This window comes from Glycine soja, chromosome 8, assembly GCF_004193775.1.
Source record: "Glycine soja cultivar W05 chromosome 8, ASM419377v2, whole genome shotgun sequence".
Lineage (NCBI taxonomy): Eukaryota > Viridiplantae > Streptophyta > Magnoliopsida > Fabales > Fabaceae > Glycine > Glycine soja.
Window position 1 is genome coordinate 1,987,838 of NC_041009.1, and position 19,241 is coordinate 2,007,078.

Genomic DNA, 19,241 nt, shown 5'->3' on the forward strand with positions numbered 1-19,241 from the left:
CCATGTTGGGGCACTGATGATTTAACTTGATAAAAATGACTCTTGATATTGATTTAAACACTCATTGCAAGGATGATGGTTTGACAACAAAGCAATTTCAAATGATGAAACCCAACACAATAGGAACAATGAAGAAGATAGTGACAAAGTCACTCTCGGTGCAGTAACTTTTACATTTTTTATGCTTATTTATCTTAATATTTTTTTATATTACTTATTTTTGTTATATGATGTTTTACTAATTCAAAATATTTTGTCAGTTCTTGCAAATATTCAAATCTTGCCTTTCGATGTTGATTTAAATATCTCATATAATGATTTGTATGATGTTAACAATGAAGCATCATTGATAGATTCTAATGAAGGACTTCCAAATGAAAGAACCCAATATGATTCAAACAATGGATGGAATGGAGATGTCTATAGAAGTGACCATGAAGATTTGCTTTCTAATAATGATAATGAAGACAACTTTGTCATGGATGACCAAGAAGAAGCTAAAACATCTATTAAATGTGCAAAAATTTGTTTATTAATTTAAATGAATAAGTCTCACTTTATTTTATTTTTAAATTTCAGGTCCCTGTTTAATTAGTTTTATTAATTTTAAAGAAATAGTCCCTTTTAATTTGTTTTATTAATTTTAATGAATTAGTCTATGTTTAATTAGTTTTATTAATTTAAATGAGTTAGTCTATGTTTAATTAGTTTTATTAATTTTAATGAATTAGTCTCTATTTAATTAGTTTTATTGATTTTAATTAGTATCTCTTTAATTTTATTAATTTAAATGAATTAGTCTCTCTTTAATTTTTTAATTTTATTAATGAATTAATTAGAAAGAGGTTACCAATAAAAAAAATTGGAAGAAGAGATTCATTTGAAAGATTTTTAAGAATTTAACATAGAATAATAAATAGTTAACGGAAAATAAGATTTTATTGAATGAAAAATATAATAAAAATATTATCATTAAATAAAATAAAAAATAATTAATATTTATTTAATTATAGATTTTTTTCTTCTTCTTGTATTTAAGTCTGGAGAGTGTATTAATCATGAGGCAAAGAATGAAAACAGAAAATCGTGCGGTGCATCTTTTGTAGCATACGACTTTGACTTGTACCGCCTCCTCAACAGGGGCAAATGCAAATCATTGAGCAATCTCACTTAGACCCTTAATTCCTCGGACGCAGACTGAGAGAGATCCAATCAAATTCCAACATAACAAACTCCGTTACAGAACACGCACGAAGCACTTTTAGTGTCATTGTTTACAATATTACTTGTATGAAGAAGGGGCTGTTTGGCACCTATAATTTAATTTCTTTTCCCCCAACATCATAGTCTATATACAGACTACGCTACAATTAACAAGCTCCAAAAGATGTGGATCTGGAATTGTTCTAGTTAACAAATTCATGCAATTAGTAAACTGGAACTGTTAGATGAAAGTTGGACATTTTGAAGCTAAACTTACGGTAGTTTTATGTAATAGTAAATATGATTACATTTTATAGGAGGTCCAAAGTACTACAAACAACATTGCTGAACATGCATCTAAAGAAACCTCTTATTGAAGAACTGAAGGGAACACATGGAGATTCCATCATGATCAATTATCCGGCTTGGATTGGTCATCTCTACCCACCACCACCTGCGACAAGTTCACCCCCCCGTTGCCATTCCTTGCCGCTATCTGCCGCTGAGTCGACTTGTAATAGGTTGCATACAGAATCAGTTGCGCCACCGCAAACAATGTCCCAAGCCCATTTGGTATCTGACAATTAAATTAAGCACAACATCAAGAGGTTAAAGTGATTATTATGTCATCTTCAGCTTTTATATGTGGTTAAACCAGGGAAATTAAGGACGGATTTTCAAATTAAATTGTTATTTACAGTTATGAACTTGTCGAAACGGATGAGAGAATAAGTTGTCCAAGCCACACCATTCCCAAAAGAGGCGAGAGAGATGTAAAAGGGCATGTACTCAACGCTCTTAGTCTTGATCACCAGTTTCTGCACCGCAATAATCAACATAATTATCATGTAATTACCTTAAGCACATAGTAATTGGTTGCTAAATTAAAAGTGAGAAATGAAATACCATAGACCTTTTAACATTACACGAGGCTCAAGAAAAATGGTCCAAACCGTGATTTTAGCTAAAAAGGACAGTTTTGAGGTTTTCATGACGGCATCATCACCGCAATTGCAATTGGCTTTTTTTTTTTTATGATAGCAAAGATTGCGATAAACTAAAATTGTGACCTTAGCCATAACGTCTATTTTATTTCTTGGCATATTAGGCAGAAGATCAAAAGGGATAGAGGTGTCAACCTAATTGTGATTTCTGTCCCTATTGTGATGTTCAAGCATGCCTCCTTTTGATTAAAAAAAAAAAAAAACTCAAATTTTTCACAATAGCATAGATCGCGACAAAACTATGACTGTCACCACCACAATTTTAAATGTTGATATTACATGAATGAATAATATTATAGTTTGTCCATGTGCCTCGGATCGTCGCAACCACCATTTTTTCATGCACATGAATGTGATCAAGATATGGTAAAATGAATGAATGCATCTCAAAGACAAGCAGTATAGTATATAGTAGGAGGATGGTGATGACTGACCATGATAGCCAAGGGTGAAGCATACATCATAATGTTGAAGAGAATGCAAGTGGTTCCAACAATGGCAGAGCGTTTCTTGAAGGTGTGGACCTTAGTTAAAGTGATAAAGGTGAGAACAGAGATAAAAATAAGTTCCAATAAGAGCCACAGGAGGACCTTGAGCCTCTTTTTCCCACCAGAGTAGATCAAGAAGAGTGTCACAAAGATAAGCTCAATGATGCACCCAGAGCCGTTGATGGTTACCACCAAAATGCTATTTGGGTGCACCATGGGTAGACCGTACAGGGTCCAAACCATGCAGTTCACCAGCGTTGCTAGGTATGGTGCTGCCGAGTACTGCTCCACTGATCCCTTCTTGCATATTTCGACAAAAGTGGGCCTGTATTGTATATCCATTTCAATTTCAAACTAAACAGAACTATACTTTTTCATTGTAATTTTTTTTTAATCTGGATATTTTGGCATTAATAATAATATCATATTATGAGAGGCAATGACAAAAAAAATATTTCTTTTTCTTTTAACAAAATAAAATCAATTTTGTCCAATCGCAAGTCATTCAAAGTGATAAATTATCAGAATTTATGTTTTTTTAAAGAGATTTTAAATTTAAATTTATCTGTTTGAAAAAATCCTCCTTAAGTAGAGTTCGCAGGCATCTAGTCTCATTTTAAAGAGGTTAGATAAGTTTGTACTTTTTATAAAATCTAAAGGTTATCCTTATATTATTAATTCAAGTGATATTAGATTTAATTTTTATAAGTAAGATTTTGAATTTAAACTTTTTAGATGAAAAAATGTGAAAAAGATTTTATCAAATAAGTTTTTTAAAAGATATTAATCATTAGTCAAATTAGTAAATACTTCATATCTGATCCAAAAATCTTTAAGTTTTAATTTTATTCTTCTCAATGTACATAAAAAAAAAACTATATATCATCATGAGAATTTTTCATTGAAGCCAAGAGAGAGAAAAAGTAATACACTATACCGTATTAGTAGGAGTGAGCAAAAATACGTTAAATTAAAATTGAGAACCCATCAATATTTAAAATCACTTCTGAACCATGATTTTAAAAATTACTTCGAGACTAAATTGGTTCCGAATTAGTTTTAAATCGATCTTAAGCATCAAATCCATTTTGAACTGATTTCAAATTGTTTTTTTTACTATTTCAACTTTAGAAAAATTAAATCCTCTTATAAGTGATTCGAATAAGTTTTAAAATTAAATTAGTTCAGTTCCAACCAAACTAATTTTTAAAAAATAGTTCTGTTTTATTTTCAAAAACCAATTCGTTTCAGTACAATTTGGAAACGGTCGGTTCGAACCAGCTTATACACACATTCATGTCCATATGCAATAGTGGGGTTAAGTAACTTGCATGAGTTTATATATTGTGTGTATACAAAAAATAAAATAAAAAGAAGTTAAGAGAGAAAGATGAAGCTTACGCTGGGGACAGGAACAAAGCGCCCGAGATGATGTTTCCTGGGGGAGACAGAGATCCACAAGAGTAAAAAAAAAATTAAAATATTTAGAGTCTGTTTTTATTTTATTTTTACTTTTAATTTATAAAGCTGTCATTTTATTTTCAATTTACTTACTGTTTTTAAAAAGTTTACACAGAAAATAGAAAAACAAAAAAAAGTTATATATGTTTACTATTTTTGCATATAAATCTTTGAAAACATAGGGGAAAAAACTTAAAAACAATGACAGTTTTATAAATTGAAAATGAAAATAGAAGTAACATATATAGGTAGGTACAAACAGGGTTTAGAGAGGAATTTGAGCTACCTATGATGCCGACCGCTGTTCGAGCAATATCAGTTGCAGTCATGGTTGGAAGTGATAAGAGAGAAGGTAGGAGAGGGTGTTTTGTAAGTGAAATATGAGTTGATGAAAGAAGTGCGATGAGTTAATTAGGAGGAGTCGGCGAATGAAGTCCCATAGCCAGTAATTGAATTAATTAGCAGCAGCAAAATGTAAATGCAGTTTGGTCTTATCCGGATTTTGGTTGAACATGTGCATGACATGTATTGGGTTGTGAAACAGGTTACTACACCTGTAAAATTTGTGTTCCTTAAATAGAGCGAAAGAAAGAGATAGTCTTCTACCCTTCTTAGCTTACCTGCACCTGCAGTGAGAGATGCTCAATGCTCATCATTCATATCCCACTCAGCGACTATAAATTCTTCACAATTCTGGTCAATGTCACAAAATTAAATCAACTTGTAAAAACGTTTTCCACTTTTCAAACTAGTGCATTAAATATAAAAACAAATTAACTTAAATGCGTATTAAATGATCATCTGATAGTCTTTCTTCTAACGCTTTTTAGAATTTATATATTAATCCAGTGAAGAAAATAAAATTAATTTATATATTAAATGAAAGTTAGAGTTGACTTTATTAAATAATTAAGACTCTTTTTATTTAATAAATTCACGCACATATAATTTTGTACACTCTCTTCTTCGTCCTATAATAATCCTAATGTAACAAGAAAATATATATTTATTATTTTAATTTTTTAATGTAACATTAATTAATTTTTTTATTTATATTTTTTCTAATATCAATGATATGAGTTACAAAAATAAAAAATGAATTAATGATGATGAGTTTAATTTTATAAAAATATTATTATTTTCTTTTATCTATTTATTAATTTTTCTTGATTGATATAAAATAACCTACAACAACAATTATAAAGTAACGGTGAGAGTAACAATAGAAATATGTTTTTCTTTCATTATATAATAAGTGTCCAAAATATTTAAAAAATTAGTAAAAATAAGGATACACTTGAAAATTGAGATAGTAACTAATATTATGTTCAAATTATAAATTTAGTATTAAAAAATGTTAAAATAAAATTTACTGAAAAAATGCTAAGCTTATAAATGGATTATAAATCAATAGAAACCAAAGTTTGCTTTTGAAAATAGCCAGATAAGAAGAAGAAAAAAAAAAAGGAGTATTTGTTATGAATTTAATAATGATTCTTTAACTAACTATTAAATGTAGGATTTAGGATCCTTTTATATTGAGTAACATGATACGGTTGTGCTGCAGAGAAAGCCAATTTTTTTAATCAAATTAGGACTAAATATTATTGGAATTGGCATCTCTAAAGTTTTTTGGTGAATGATATATTAGAGGATAACAATCTTTAGGAAAAAGAACATGATTAGAATATGCTCTAAAAGCTAGCATTCAAAATACAATCGAAAGCACTTTCAAAATCTAGAGAGTAAAGTAAGAGAATGCAATTAGAGAATAAATTAAAATGTATTAATAATCATTAATTAAAAAATTAATATTTGAGATTATAATTAATTTTATATTTTATTAAATATAATTTCAATTTATCATAATCGATTTTTAACCGTTGATTTTTTTCTCAAAAAAAAAACTTTAATTTTCTAATCAACGATTATAAGTATACCTTATCTTCTAAAGTGCACTCTCTCTCACTTTTGAATAGTTGTATAACTCACTAATTATATCTAATAAAAATTATTTTTTTCTCTTTCCAACATGATCATATCATGTTACTTAACAACATGAAAGGATTCAAGTCCTTAAACGTACAATAACAATTATACATTAGGAAGAAAAACAGACGTACAATATTAACAATTCCTCAGTTCTTTTTACTCATTTTGTCAATGAAAAATCAAATATTATTTATTGTTTAGCCTTCTGATATTCTCAGATTAAAAAAACTTTTGTTAATTCCACAACCTTCAAGTGATTTGATGAATATATATTGTTGGACAAAGAAATGTGCCAACTGTGTAGAATTAGACAACTATTTGAGCTTTATTGCAACATCCAAAGAGAAACGTACAGTCTGATATAAATTTTTTTATTCTGTGATATAATTTGGAGATTGGATAAGAAGACAATTTTAATTTGGAAGTCTTCTTTCTGAACTCGAGTGATTAATTTGAAGACGCTAGCTAGCATCTAGAAAAGTAAGAATTCCTTGTGTATAAATCAAAATGAGGAAAGGACGTGTAATTTTCAAATTTTCACTAGATTTCTCCACATGAATGCACAGCTCCATACTAATTTGTAAATAGAAAGTGTAACTAAGTAAAGTTCTTACAATATATAGTGACAGAAATATTCAATCCTTTATACTCATAATTTACTTCCTTTATATCCAATCAATTTTCAATGTTGAGTACGAAAAGAAAAGAAAAAAAGGATATTGGAAAAAACTGAAAAGGTAAATCATAAAGAAAGGAAAATTCACAAAAAAATAAAACATTAAATATATTTTTGGTCCCTGATATATACCTGTTTTTGGTATCTGATCCCTAATAAATTTTTTCTTTAAATCGGGTCCCTAATATTTTAAAAGTTTTGTCCAAGATCCTTGTCATTAGTCAGGATATGTTATCTGCTTATATGATCATTAACCGGTCACATAGGTATGCGACGAGTGGTGTCATGTGTACTCGTTACATGAATGAGATTACATGGATTTTTTTTAATTAAAAATGACATCATTTTTGTAAGCTCCTTCTTCCTCCTTTTTACAACCTCTCCATGCACCACCGCCACCATCGAACAACAAACCACACCACCAAACCACATATCGCAACGCTAACACACCACCACGAGGTGAACACGATGCGCAAACACTGCCATTGTCTCATATCACCATCGTGCCCTCATTCACGTGCACGAACACTGTGTCACAACTCGCAACCACCATCTCCATCCTTCTTCAGATCTGGTTCACCATCATCACACCGTCGCCTCCTTCCTCCCTAGAGATCACCATGGCCTCCAACACCACAATACCCATCCAGATCAGGCCCACCACCAAATCATCTAGTTTTCACTCATTCTCTGCACTAAAAAAAAGTCATAACTCACCTTTGCAACTCAGGAATACAGCTCCACCTGAGTCTTGTTGCCGAGTTTGCTCGCTCAGACTCAAATCCCATTCTCAGGAAGTAGAGATCCGTCGCCGAGAACCACTCCTTTGTTGCCAACAAGTGCCCCGCCCCCGACTTCTCTCGACACAACCTTGACGTTGTTGGAGATCGAAGTGGGTGGAGGAATATGTGGGGATGATGGGTTTGGTTCTGAGAAATGGAATGTGGAGCGAATTAGATATATTTGAAATGGTTTCTGGTGGAGTTCCGAGGAGGTTAAGGATGTTCTGGGTTTGTATTGCGACCGGAGAAGAAAGGTTGAAGATCACCTAAAAAGGTGGCCACTTTGATTTTAGTTGTCTGAGTTTAGGACTTCTATTGGCTCTTACTTTAGATTAGAGAAATGACACACGCCCTAATCGCTTCGATCTTTGCCACAGTCTTCGCCTTCAAAGCCTCCTACTTTCAGCTCTAGAAACGACACACGACGTCATATTTACTTTTAAAAAATTAAAAAAAATAATCATACGTGTAATTCTATTCAAACAAAGAGTACACTTGATACCACACATCTCATGCCTATGTGTTTGGTTGACGACTACGTAAGCAGATAACGAATCACAATTAACAGTAGCGACCTCAGACAAATTTTTAAAAGATTAGAAATATGATTCGAAGGAAAAAATTATCAATAATGTGATGCCAAAATGGATATATAGTATGGATCAAAAATATATTTGAATCAAAATAAAAAATAAAGAAAGGAAAATAGTACTCCTCCTAAACATGAAAATACTAAAATGCGAGTTGGTGAGTTTTGTTTTGGAAAGCTCAAAGTAAGGAGAGACCCCTATGAACAGTTGTATTTAGGACTTTGATAGGTTCCACTAAATGAAGTGTGAATAAAGTGAAGATATGTGGATCGTAGTGAGAGCAGAGAGGGAGGTATTCTATTAATGATGAATGGTGTGTTTGTCCTGATTTCGTATAAGAAAATGACGTCTAATTCTATCTACAAGTAGAAATATCTTTTTCGATAATTCCACCTACAAACAGAAATTCCTTATGGTCCACTAACCAAAGGATCGATTCTGCGTAACTTCGTGTCTCTCATACATGTGCCGATGGAGTTGAAGAAACCTGCCAGTTCGGTGACCAGAACATACACTAAGGGATATGTTTGGATGACGGGAAGAGGATGCTGCGAAATGGGATAGACATTTAGTGGACGAAATAATTCTACTATTGTTTAGTTTTTTAAATTTCATTCTATACTGACATTTTTCTTTTCCCCATATTGGGGTGGGTAAGATATGGATCTAAACATTCTAAATTTTAAAATATCTATTTTTTACCTCATGAAATTTTCCCTGTAATACTTTGCAGTGTGTTGTTTATTGCTGCCTTGAAAAATTAAAATTATTCATTACTGTTGTTGATACGGGTAAGTTACGACGAATAATCACCCATTTATTTTCATTCTAAAATATTTCCTAGACTGACCAATTTCTCACATGACATTATCCCTTTTATCAAAAAAAATTTTATTCATCAAATTTATGTTTAGCTCCCACACTTATTGTGTGTTCTTCTTCTTTGTCTGAAGTACTTAACCCCATTTTTCTAGTTTCTACTATATCCATTAATACAAGAGAGCATACTATAGGACAGTTGTGTTGCGACCCATCTTTTAGTTTGTTCGCGGAAAACTAAAATACTCATTTTTTGGTCAAAGAAAAAATACTTACAAAATTTTAAATTTTATTAATATTTTTAAAATAAGGAGAATATGAAAATTAAAGTTTTAATTTATTTCACTTCGTCTATGATGGAGTGAAATATTTGTTTTTCATGAAAATAGAAGTCATTTTTGGATTACATGGTAGAGAAAAGAGTTGTAGCAGAACTTTCTCCAAGCTTTCCAATGACATAACAGTTGTAGCTTGCATTGTCTTTTATGGTATTTAACATAAAAATTGAGCACTTTTCTCTTAAAAAATTCCCTCATTTTTCTCTTTTCCTTTTATATTTTATTTTTATCTACTGATCACACAAAATTGGCTGTTTACGATTGTATAGCCAATTGAGAAATATCTACATGCGATCAATGAGTTTAAAAAGTGACATCCCATTACTCAATATTTCATACACACATAAAGTGATAAAACACTCTAAAAATGTGCAATATGCTCTGAACACAAGAACTGAGTTCTCTCATCATTATAGATTCAAAGATAAATTCAAGTATTCAGACACAATAAACATTTTTAATTTGGAATCATATTTAGTAAGAAAAATAAATTTACACCATAAAATCATACTTAAATGATGAAGATTTAGTATTGCATAGTCATTTAACAAATTATTATCTTTTTTTAAAAAAATCATATGAGTTAGTGTGTTTTAATATTGATAATTAAAAGTAATAATGATCAATATTTATTTTTCTTCTTCTCACAAAAAAAAAATCTAATTAAATATGCTACCTTCTTAATTCCTCTCTATCACGTATTGATTATTCATATGCTGTATTTTATATCTATACATTCTACCGTTGCTTTAAAATTCATCAGATACTTCTAAAAAGAGGGATTATATTTCCTTCATAGCAGTGCCACAAAAACACGTGCAGACATACGCGACAACGAATGTTGACATTAACAAGAATCTTAAACAATATTTTCATCCTAAAAATCAAAGTGATGGAAGTCTTTCCGAGGGAAAGCAGTTCAAAAGTCATTCTACGAAACAATTGTAAACATGCATGATATATTTGTGCTTATTCCTCTTAAATAACTAATATAGTCCAATTTGTAATTACATCATCACCAATCAAAAATATTTTTGACAAAATTTCGAGGAGCATCGTGTATTTTTCCAAAAATTAAAAATAGAGGAGCATTACGTAGGTTAGTGAGAAAGAAGTGAATTTCCAGTGTCCCATCTCCTTTATTTTATTTCTCTCTAATAGGTAGTACTGTTTATCCAAACAAATAAAACCTAACTAGCTCCTGTGTGTATTCCCTTTGGATCATGTCTCGACCCACCCCAATATACAAACTTAACCGATTATTCTGAGATAGAGATTGCGATTGCGATGCTGATGCCCAAAAATGATTGGCATAATTAAAGAAAAAGAAAAGGATGCGTTATTTACGTATTTTATTTATTCATTTTCAGATAATTAAAGATTAATTTCTATGCTAATTGTTCTAATTCTATATCTAAAATCTAGAAATGGTTTACTTGTATATTCCTAACGAAATTATTGTTTTGGTTGGAGTTTTTATAATTATTATAAAAATTAATAATCTTATTACACACAGCAATCTATGGTGTAAATAATAGTGCAAATTTTTTTATACTATCAATGCATTTTAATTAAAGAAATTTTTTTAATTCACTGTCAATGTAAAGATTTATCATTGATAAAAGACAACAAACTCATACATGATAATTTCTTATTAAATGATAACATAATTGTTAGGGATAAAAAAACTTAATTCTTGTAATAATAAAAAAATTTAAACTTAAAAATAACTTTAAAATAATTTTTTTTGTATAAGCATTTTTCTAAGAAACAAATAATATTTGTTTCAAAAAATTTTAGACAAACACATTAAGAAAATAGGAAATTACTTATTTTATTAAAATAAATATTTTTTAACTAATAAATTTAAACAACTCCACTCGTTATCACATATATACCAACGGTAAGGGTAAAAAAATTATATCGTGCTTTTTAATTACTTATTTCAGACCATTAACTAGTATTTTCTATATTGCATAAATATTTGTAATTTTACAAAAAAAAATAATTCAGATAAATTTAAAAAAATTATGTGGAAAATATTAAAAATTATGAAATTTTGTATCTTAATAAAAAAATGTATCAATCTTTAAAAATGATAATTTAAAAGGTTATTATTCTTAAGATAGTATGCTTTAATTTAATAGGGATTAGTAGCCTGTTTTTTGTGTAGGAATATATTAGTTTTTACTTTAATTTATGGATAAAATAAGTTACCAAATATTTCAGTAACCTAATAATGATTTGGTAACAAACATAAAAGAGGAGATAATGTTAGGAGAGATTGTCGGACAAAGATAATTAAGGAAACATTAGTGACTGCGATTTACCACGGACGACAAGTCAAGAGAGAAGGATGCCAAGTTACTTTTCTAATTTATTGATTTTAAATAAGAGAGCACATTTTATGTGCTTAATGCATGCACATAAAAAAGATAAGCCAAGAGAGAAGGAAGTGAATTACTTACTTTACTAATTATTGATTAAAAAAACTAGACAAAATCAAGTTGAACTTTTTATTGAAGCATCTATATATTATTTGAAGCTTCCGTGATCTGGTGACGCACTTCTAACCTCAAGCCTCAGAAGGTAACAAACAACACAACACATGATATATAAGAATCTAATCTAACCCTTAATTTATTTCGTCTTAACGAGCAGAAAATAGAAAAAAGTATATCAGAAGGGCCTGGCTATGTGCAAGGATTCTGGGAATTAGATTATCTAGAAGATTAATTTTAATTTCATTTATTTATTATTTATGGGAGATTTGGTTCCCTTCTATACTTTTATATATTCTCTGCTCCATTTTCATGTGCAGCGACCCCTTCGAATCTTCTTGCCCCGTGAATTTCACTCTATTCTATTTTTGTGTGACTTTGTACCGGTAATAATATGATCTTCATGATTATTTTTTTCACAAAGTATCCAATTCGAAGAACGAGAATCATAGTCAAAGGCATGATCACAGATTTTACGAGGAGATGAAATTAAATGAGATTTAGACACCCGGCATTGTTAACACGAGCAAATGCATTATTGTTTAAATGTTAATGCTTCCTTGATAAAGTTTTGTGACTTAAAAACTACTGTAGAATTTTGTTAATATCAACCATAAAGTAAGAAGATAAAAGTAAAAAAAAAATGTTTAAATTTTTTTTTACATCACAAATATTAAAAAAACTTATTTCTTTATCTTTATTAAAATTTTATATTTTATTAACATTAGGATTTAAGATTGGTATTAACAAAATTGAAAAGAAAAATAGAAACTCAAATTTAATTTAAAATCTAACAAGTTAATTATTCGCATAAAACATCATTTCGTGTTCGGACGAGTAGGGGAAAACCCATCTTCATAGGCCTCCCAAATCCCAAAAGTAAGGGTGTTTTAGACTTTTAGTATGGCAAGATAGGGAATGATCAGTAATTTGCATTGGTTTTTATGAAGAAAAAAATATATTATAAAATTGCCCCAAAATATACTACAAATCTCATTCTAAAGCAAACAACTCCAAATGTTCAATTCTTTAAATTCCAATAGTTGTGGACCATTTCGTCCTAAAACATTGACGTATAGAGTTGTTTAGCTAAAATACAAATGTTCAAATAAATGAGTTAATTCTATAACTTGCTCAACAAATATAAATATTCACTTATTTTCTCCTTCATTTTTTCCTATTCTATTTTCTATGCATCTTTCTTCTCGTTTTCTATTATATCACTTTTCATGTCTCCCACTCTTTACCTTTTTTCTTTTTATCTCTATGCACCCTAAAATGGGATGTGCATTTATCATAACTCTAACTTATTATTATTATTTTTTATTCTTGTCTTTAATATTTTAACAAAATTCGTGCCATACTTTGATACCGGAAGCCACCATTTAAATCCCTCACCAGAAGATTAGGAGTTTCCTGGATATTGATTGGTACCTACTTTGTTAGGCACCGCTAGTTTTTAAGTTCTTTTTTTCTGCTTTCTGCTGCATAAAAAAAAAAAAAAAAAAAAAAAAAAACCCACACCAGAACAAACCTCATCATAACTCAAGTACCCATGACAGCCATTAGTGAAACCCAAACATTACCCACTAACACACATTTCACAAAGCCACGAATATTTAAGCTTGATCTTACAAACTGTGATAACTAGACATTTCTTAGGTTATATTTATCTTGTATCAATACTCTAAAGAAATATAGCAAATGGCATTATGTAATCTTATGCAATTCGGGTAACGTGTCCACCCATGACAATGGCCAACAAAGTGTTACACAACACCGATCTATTTTTCATTTGTCCCTTTTACTAAAGAGACGAAAATTTAATCGATTTTATTTTATCTCTTTAGGAGGTTTCATAAATGAAAAATCACGCCCAAATATGACGACACATAATGGTCGTTTTAATATCACTCAACATTTTGTCGGAAAAAAAAAATATCACTCAACAAGCCACCTCACCACTGACTACAACATCCATACATAGAAATGCAAATTAACTAAATATTTTATATTTAGTTTATGTTAGCTAATTCCTTTTGATTTTTTCCTTGCTAAGATATCCTCATTTAGTTTTTACCGTGAAACACACATAATCATGACATCTAAAAGCACAAATAGAGAAATGAACAGGACAATTTCAATCAATCAATAGTATAAGATACCTATAAAATTAGGAGAAGGCAACCATGGTTAAAATCAAAACCAGCAAAAGAAATGAGTCACTAAGAGATATTGACCTTGTTTGTTACTAATGCATATGTATAAATATTGAGGAATAAATATTTAAAATATAAAAGAATGGTATATTCTATGTCTTGTTCAGTTATGATATTTGGATAAGGGGGCAAAATTACACAAAACATCAGTCATGAATAGATATTATGACAAATCATTAACATTCTCATCTCTTGAGTAACAATAATGTATTAGTCAATATCGTTCGTTCTCCCCTTCAAACTATTCTTGTTTTAGGGTGAGTTTTTGTGTTTTTTGTTATTTTACAATGAATTAAAAAAAAAAACTTAGGTTAATTTAATAAGGCTTCGTAATAACTTCTAAATACACAAATTTTTTGGAAAAAAAAGAAGAAGAAAAGAACAAGCTGAGCTTGATTAGTGAAATAAAATAAAAAAAATCAATTTATCTTCTCTACATTTGCGAACGGAGCATGATGCCCATTGTCTCTCTTTCTTTTCCTTCTCTCCCCCCTCCTTTACATGCACAATCACGGTTCATTTCTTTGGTCTTTCACAAATTGATGTAGTTCGTGATTATCATAAATAGAGCACGAATTTCTCGACGCCTTTTACTCTTTCGGATAAAGCACCAAACATTGGCATAATCGGAGGTCAAAGAGAAAACAATTTTGCTAGCTCGCTTACACGCAAGATAGGTAAAATAAAACACAATCTCATCAAAATTTATTCACTCAGAATAAAAATTTTCTTTCAACATTTTCCGGAAACGTAGGACAGGTATAGAATTTTGTGGTACAGCTAAAAGATCACAACACAATTGATAAAGCAATTAACACAGAGAAACAAATGCATGAACAAATATCAAGAAACAGGAAAGCTCCCTCCCAAATTACATATTCAACCCTATACAAGATATCCTATGTTACAGAATGTGCATTCAATATATATATTTAAATGAATAAAACTATGGTTAAATTCTAAACCCCAAACCAGGCCACCTCTTTGCCCCCTCCTTCTTCGTCCGCTTTGAGCCAGGATCAATAAGGTTTTCCAGAGATTTTGCTTTTCTGTCCCGTGTCTTGCCTGCTTCTTTCAGAAGCTCTGCCAGACGACGCTTCTCATCTTCAAAATCAGGATTTGCTATCCCAAGCTTTTCCTCCCTCAGCTTGAGAACATATTCTAAGATTTCAATCGCATCTCCCACTCTGAAGCATGCCATCATACCAGGTTGAGTTAATTATGGAATATTTTGCTTTAAAGTTTGAACATACAAGTATTACGGCACAGCACAACATAAAATAGACATTCAGTTTTTCTATTTGAACAAAAGAAATAACTAGGAAACCATCCTCATGAAGAGAATAGAAGATAGGTAAGAAAGATTGAAGCTGGTACAAAGAAACACATAATACACCAGCAAAGGGGGCGGAGCTAGAAAATATTTATTGGGGTAAGATCAATGGAAGTCCAAAAGAATGACACAATAATAATATTAAAGTTCGATTAAATTAATTAGTAGATCCCAAAATTATTTAGGGATTTAGTTCCTATATTTCAAAGTTTGTATTAGGTCCCTCAATTTATAAATCATTTTTAATCAAGTCCCTAACTAAATTTTCATTAGGTTTCCATTAAGTAAAAAGACAAAGGCTAGCATGTAATTTGTTTTTTCCTATTTTTAAAAAACAATTTTGTGCTTTTAATAACAAAACTTTCTTATCAAAAGCTTGTTTGAAAAGAATAATTTTTTTAAAAAAACTATATTCAAAATTAATATTTTTTAATTTTCCATTATTCACATTCTTCTTTGTACTGTTTCCTCTTTTCATATTCTTACTCTCTAAAAATTAGTTATTAAAAATTATTTTATAAAATAAATTTAAAAAACCAAAAACAAAATCAAACTTGTAATTAATTTTTTTTATACAATATAAAGACTTGCTGAATAATTAAACTAGTGACATACTCGCTAAATTGAAAATTTTAAATTAGGTTAATGAAGTCTTAACAAAAATGTATTTAGGGACTCAATTAAAAAGATTTAAAACTTTAAGGGCCTAATTACAAACTTTCAAAGTACAAAGATTTACTTAAAAAATTCTCAAATAGTTTAGGAACCTACAAATTAATTTAATCTTAATGTTCTAGCTTACAAAAAAGTTGAACTTAAAAACAGCCAAGACAAAACAGCAGCAATCAAGCAAACATATAACTATACTAATAACTACACTAAGCTTCCAGTCAGTCACTGATAATCTATAACTATCTTTTACTTTAGGCTGCTTCAAAAGGGAACACTTTCACAACATGAATTGAATCAGGGAACAAAACAAATATATCAGCTAACTATGAGTCAAAAGAAAACAAGGATGTTGAGAAATGAATTTTACCTTCCCATAGCATCATATGTAGCTGCAAGGTTGCTGTACACCCCAAGAGTATCCTGATGACATGGGCCACACTCCTGTTCAAGAATTCCCCTAGCTTCTTCAAACAACTCAGCAGCCTCATCAATCTTGAACAGTTGAACACATGCCAACCCCATCTGGTTCAAAACAACTCCAAAGAAGGCACTCTTTCTCTCCCCACTAGCCCTGAGTTTCGCCACAGCACTCTCAAACGAGTTCCTTGAGTCCTCATACCTCCCAATCATGTAATACATCACTCCCATTCGTGCCTCAATCCCCGCAATAGTGCTCTGCTGCCCTGGCTTATCCTCCAACAACTTCATTGCCCTGTTCAACAGCTTCAGCGCCTCCTCCGGCTCATCGACAGATTCAAAAACTGCTGAAATCTCTGTCAAGCCACCGGCAATCTCCTCTGCGGTGGTCCCCGGAACAGGCTTTGAGTAAATCCTAAGAGCATTCTCACAGTAAGACTTTGACTCGCGAAGCTTACCAGTCCTGTGGTACAAATCAGCAAGCCTCACAAAAACAGAGGCAACAGAAGGGTGGTTCTCACCCTTGGCAGACTTAAACACCGTAAGCGCCTTCTGGTATGAGAAAATCGCCTCGTCAAAACGACAAAGCGACATGTAAATGTTCCCAATGCTAACATCAATTGATGCAACCTCATTATCTTGACCATTTGCAATCATGGCCATGCTAGCAAGCACAAGATGCTCCAACGCTGATTCATAATCTCCCTTTGCCTCACAAATCAGTGCCATCAGCCTCCTATCTGCAGCTTCCTCAAGCGAAGCTGGTTCACTATGTGCGCGATGAATCTCCAACGTCTTCTTACACAGATCCTCTGCTTTATCAAACTGCATTGCTTGCACATTTGCCTCCGCTAAGTATCTACCACACAACACCAATTCAAAAACACAATTATCCTCATATCACAATTAGGACAAAAATTATATGCAATTCCATAGGTACTTTTGGTCTTGGTCTCCGATCATAACTAGAATTTCAATCGGTAATATGTGCAGACATTAAATGTGCTGATATAAAATGAAATCCTTTATGCAGATTACGAAGATTAAAACTCCAATTCTATTTGACCTACTACATCTAGGTTTTGTCCAAACAATTATCAATTCAACAACATAATTTAAGTATCCAATTATAATTAGTACCAAACTTAGATACAGTTCTATAAGTGCTTCTAGAGTTGTTCACCAATCAGAATTGAAGTTTCACCAAGGTAGTCTGAGTCGACATTTAATATTGTGTGGATTACTGATCTAATTATAATTTGACTGCATCTAAGTTTCATCCAAACAATTTAAGAATCGAGAAAATGAACAAGATAAAACGATTGCGTACCGGCAAGTTTCACCGACGCGGGGATCGGAGTCGCCGAGGGCTTGGATCTGGATCTGGAGGCCTTGGTCGTAGCAGGAGATGGATCTGTCGACCTGGCCGAGCATGGAGAAGGTGTCGCCGAGCTGCATGTAGCCGGAGAAGGCGGCGAGGGCGTGATCGGCGCCGCGTTCGACGTCGGGGACTTGGATAGCGCGTTCGAGGACGGGGACGGCTTCGTCGAAGCGTCCGAGGCTGCAGTAGATGGCGGCGAGGACGTGGAGGCTCATGGCGAGGTCGAGGCTGGGCTCGCCCTCGACGGCGCAGCGCTCGAAGGACTTGGAGGCCCGGATGGCGAAGTCGAGGGCCTTGGAGGGCCCATCGCCCGAGGCAATGGTGTCGCGGGCCAACTTAAGGAGGAATGGGCCGAGATCCGGGTTGTCGAGAGAGGCATCAGAGAGAAGCGGAGGGGTTTCAGGAGTTTTCTTTTTGGAGGAGCGAGAAGGAGATGGGCTGGGTGGTTTTTTGGGGAGTGGAGAAGGGGTTCTCTGGGATTGCCTGGGTGTGTCCGGGACGGAGATTCCGAGGGGTTGGGCGTCCGATACGAGACCTGGCATGCTGCTGGAGGGACTCGGATTACAAATTTTCTTCTATTGATTAAGAAACTAGACTCTGAGCTCCCAAGGAGCTTTCATTCTTTTCACCCTCTATCTGTCTCTCGGGTTATTATGGTAATTCAACTCCCCTCCTCCGTCAACTTCTTCCGCCAACGCCCATCTGCTCAAATTATTAATTATTATAACTCTTTTTACCCCTTTTTCTTTCTTTCTTTCTCTCTTTTTGTTTTTGTTTTCTTTAGTCTTATTCAAGTGGAGCATATTCATACTTTTTTTAAATTAATTTTTCTAATTCACAAAGTTCAAACAATTTTATTCAAAACAAAACAAGCATGTACTAGATAATAGATTCACGCGTTAATTCTTTCTTCATATTGAATTTGATTTCTTCTTTAAATGATGATGACGCGTTTGTTTTTTTTTTATTTTATTATTATTAGTAAGTAAAAGTCATCTTCTAAATTTTCACTCACTTTAATCTTCAGTTACTTACCACTAACAAGTACTGGTCGATCGTCGTCGTATGCTTGGATTATATAAATTTTGCAGCTTTGGCTCATGGATTATGAATATGACCGAGAGAAAGGGTGGAGATCGAATTGGAGATGGATGTTAAGGAAAATTTGGCAACGTATTTATATCTCAATATAATAAATATATTTATTCCACAATTTCCTTTTTATTTTTCTATAATGGAATAAAATGTATACATTTCAAATTACAAATTTAATTTCCCCCGTTGAAATTTTTTTCCTTTCAGACTGTAATTACTTAAAACGTCTTGCAATATTTCTTTCTCTAATTTCTCCCATATGAAAATCGA

General features: G+C 31.9%; 2 protein-coding genes across 3 annotated transcripts; both read right to left on the minus strand.

Moving 5' to 3' along the window:
• Positions 1-1,328: 1,328 nt before the first annotated feature.
• LOC114423209 (bidirectional sugar transporter SWEET4-like) lies at positions 1,329-4,771 on the minus strand. Of its 2 annotated transcripts, XM_028389872.1 has the most exons (6): positions 4,443-4,771; positions 4,097-4,133; positions 3,080-3,090; positions 2,642-3,033; positions 1,902-2,021; positions 1,329-1,780 (listed from the first exon to the last, which is right to left on the minus strand). In XM_028389872.1, exons 1-6 carry the CDS (start codon positions 4,483-4,485, stop codon positions 1,616-1,618), a joined length of 768 nt encoding a protein of 255 aa, XP_028245673.1. In that variant the 5' UTR covers positions 4,486-4,771; the 3' UTR covers positions 1,329-1,615. The 2 variants fall into 2 exon arrangements, with proteins under 2 accessions (XP_028245673.1, XP_028245674.1); XM_028389873.1 differs by lacking the exon at positions 3,080-3,090 and having other exon boundaries at positions 1,402-1,780; positions 2,642-3,020; positions 4,443-4,762.
• A 9,978-nt stretch (positions 4,772-14,749) lies between these two features.
• LOC114421091 (protein KINESIN LIGHT CHAIN-RELATED 1-like) lies at positions 14,750-18,561 on the minus strand. Its single transcript, XM_028386883.1, has 3 exons — positions 17,826-18,561; positions 16,446-17,354; positions 14,750-15,260 (listed from the first exon to the last, which is right to left on the minus strand). The coding sequence occupies exons 1-3, from the start codon at positions 18,416-18,418 to the stop codon at positions 15,026-15,028; spliced, it is 1,737 nt and encodes a 578-aa protein (XP_028242684.1). The 5' UTR covers positions 18,419-18,561; the 3' UTR covers positions 14,750-15,025.
• Positions 18,562-19,241: the final 680 nt, after the last annotated feature.

Bases quoted from the DNA above. Each gene is read 5' to 3' on its own strand.
- LOC114421091 (XM_028386883.1), bottom strand. From the start codon at position 18,418: ATGCCAGGTCTCGTATCGGACGCCCAACCCCTCGGAATCTCCGTCCCG. The intron at 17,355-17,825 runs GTACGCAATCGT...GTTGTGTGGTAG, and splicing joins CGCGTCGGTGAAACTTGCCG to ATACTTAGCGGAGGCAAATG. The intron at 15,261-16,445 runs GTAAAATTCATT...GGCATGCTTCAG, and splicing joins ACATATGATGCTATGGGAAG to AGTGGGAGATGCGATTGAAA.
- LOC114423209 (XM_028389872.1), bottom strand. From the start codon at position 4,485: ATGACTGCAACTGATATTGCTCGAACAGCGGTCGGCATCATAG. The intron at 4,134-4,442 runs GTAGCTCAAATT...TGTCTCCCCCAG, and splicing joins AACAGCGGTCGGCATCATAG to GAAACATCATCTCGGGCGCT. The intron at 1,781-1,901 runs GTAAATAACAAT...TTTAATTGTCAG, and splicing joins GTTTCGACAAGTTCATAACT to ATACCAAATGGGCTTGGGAC.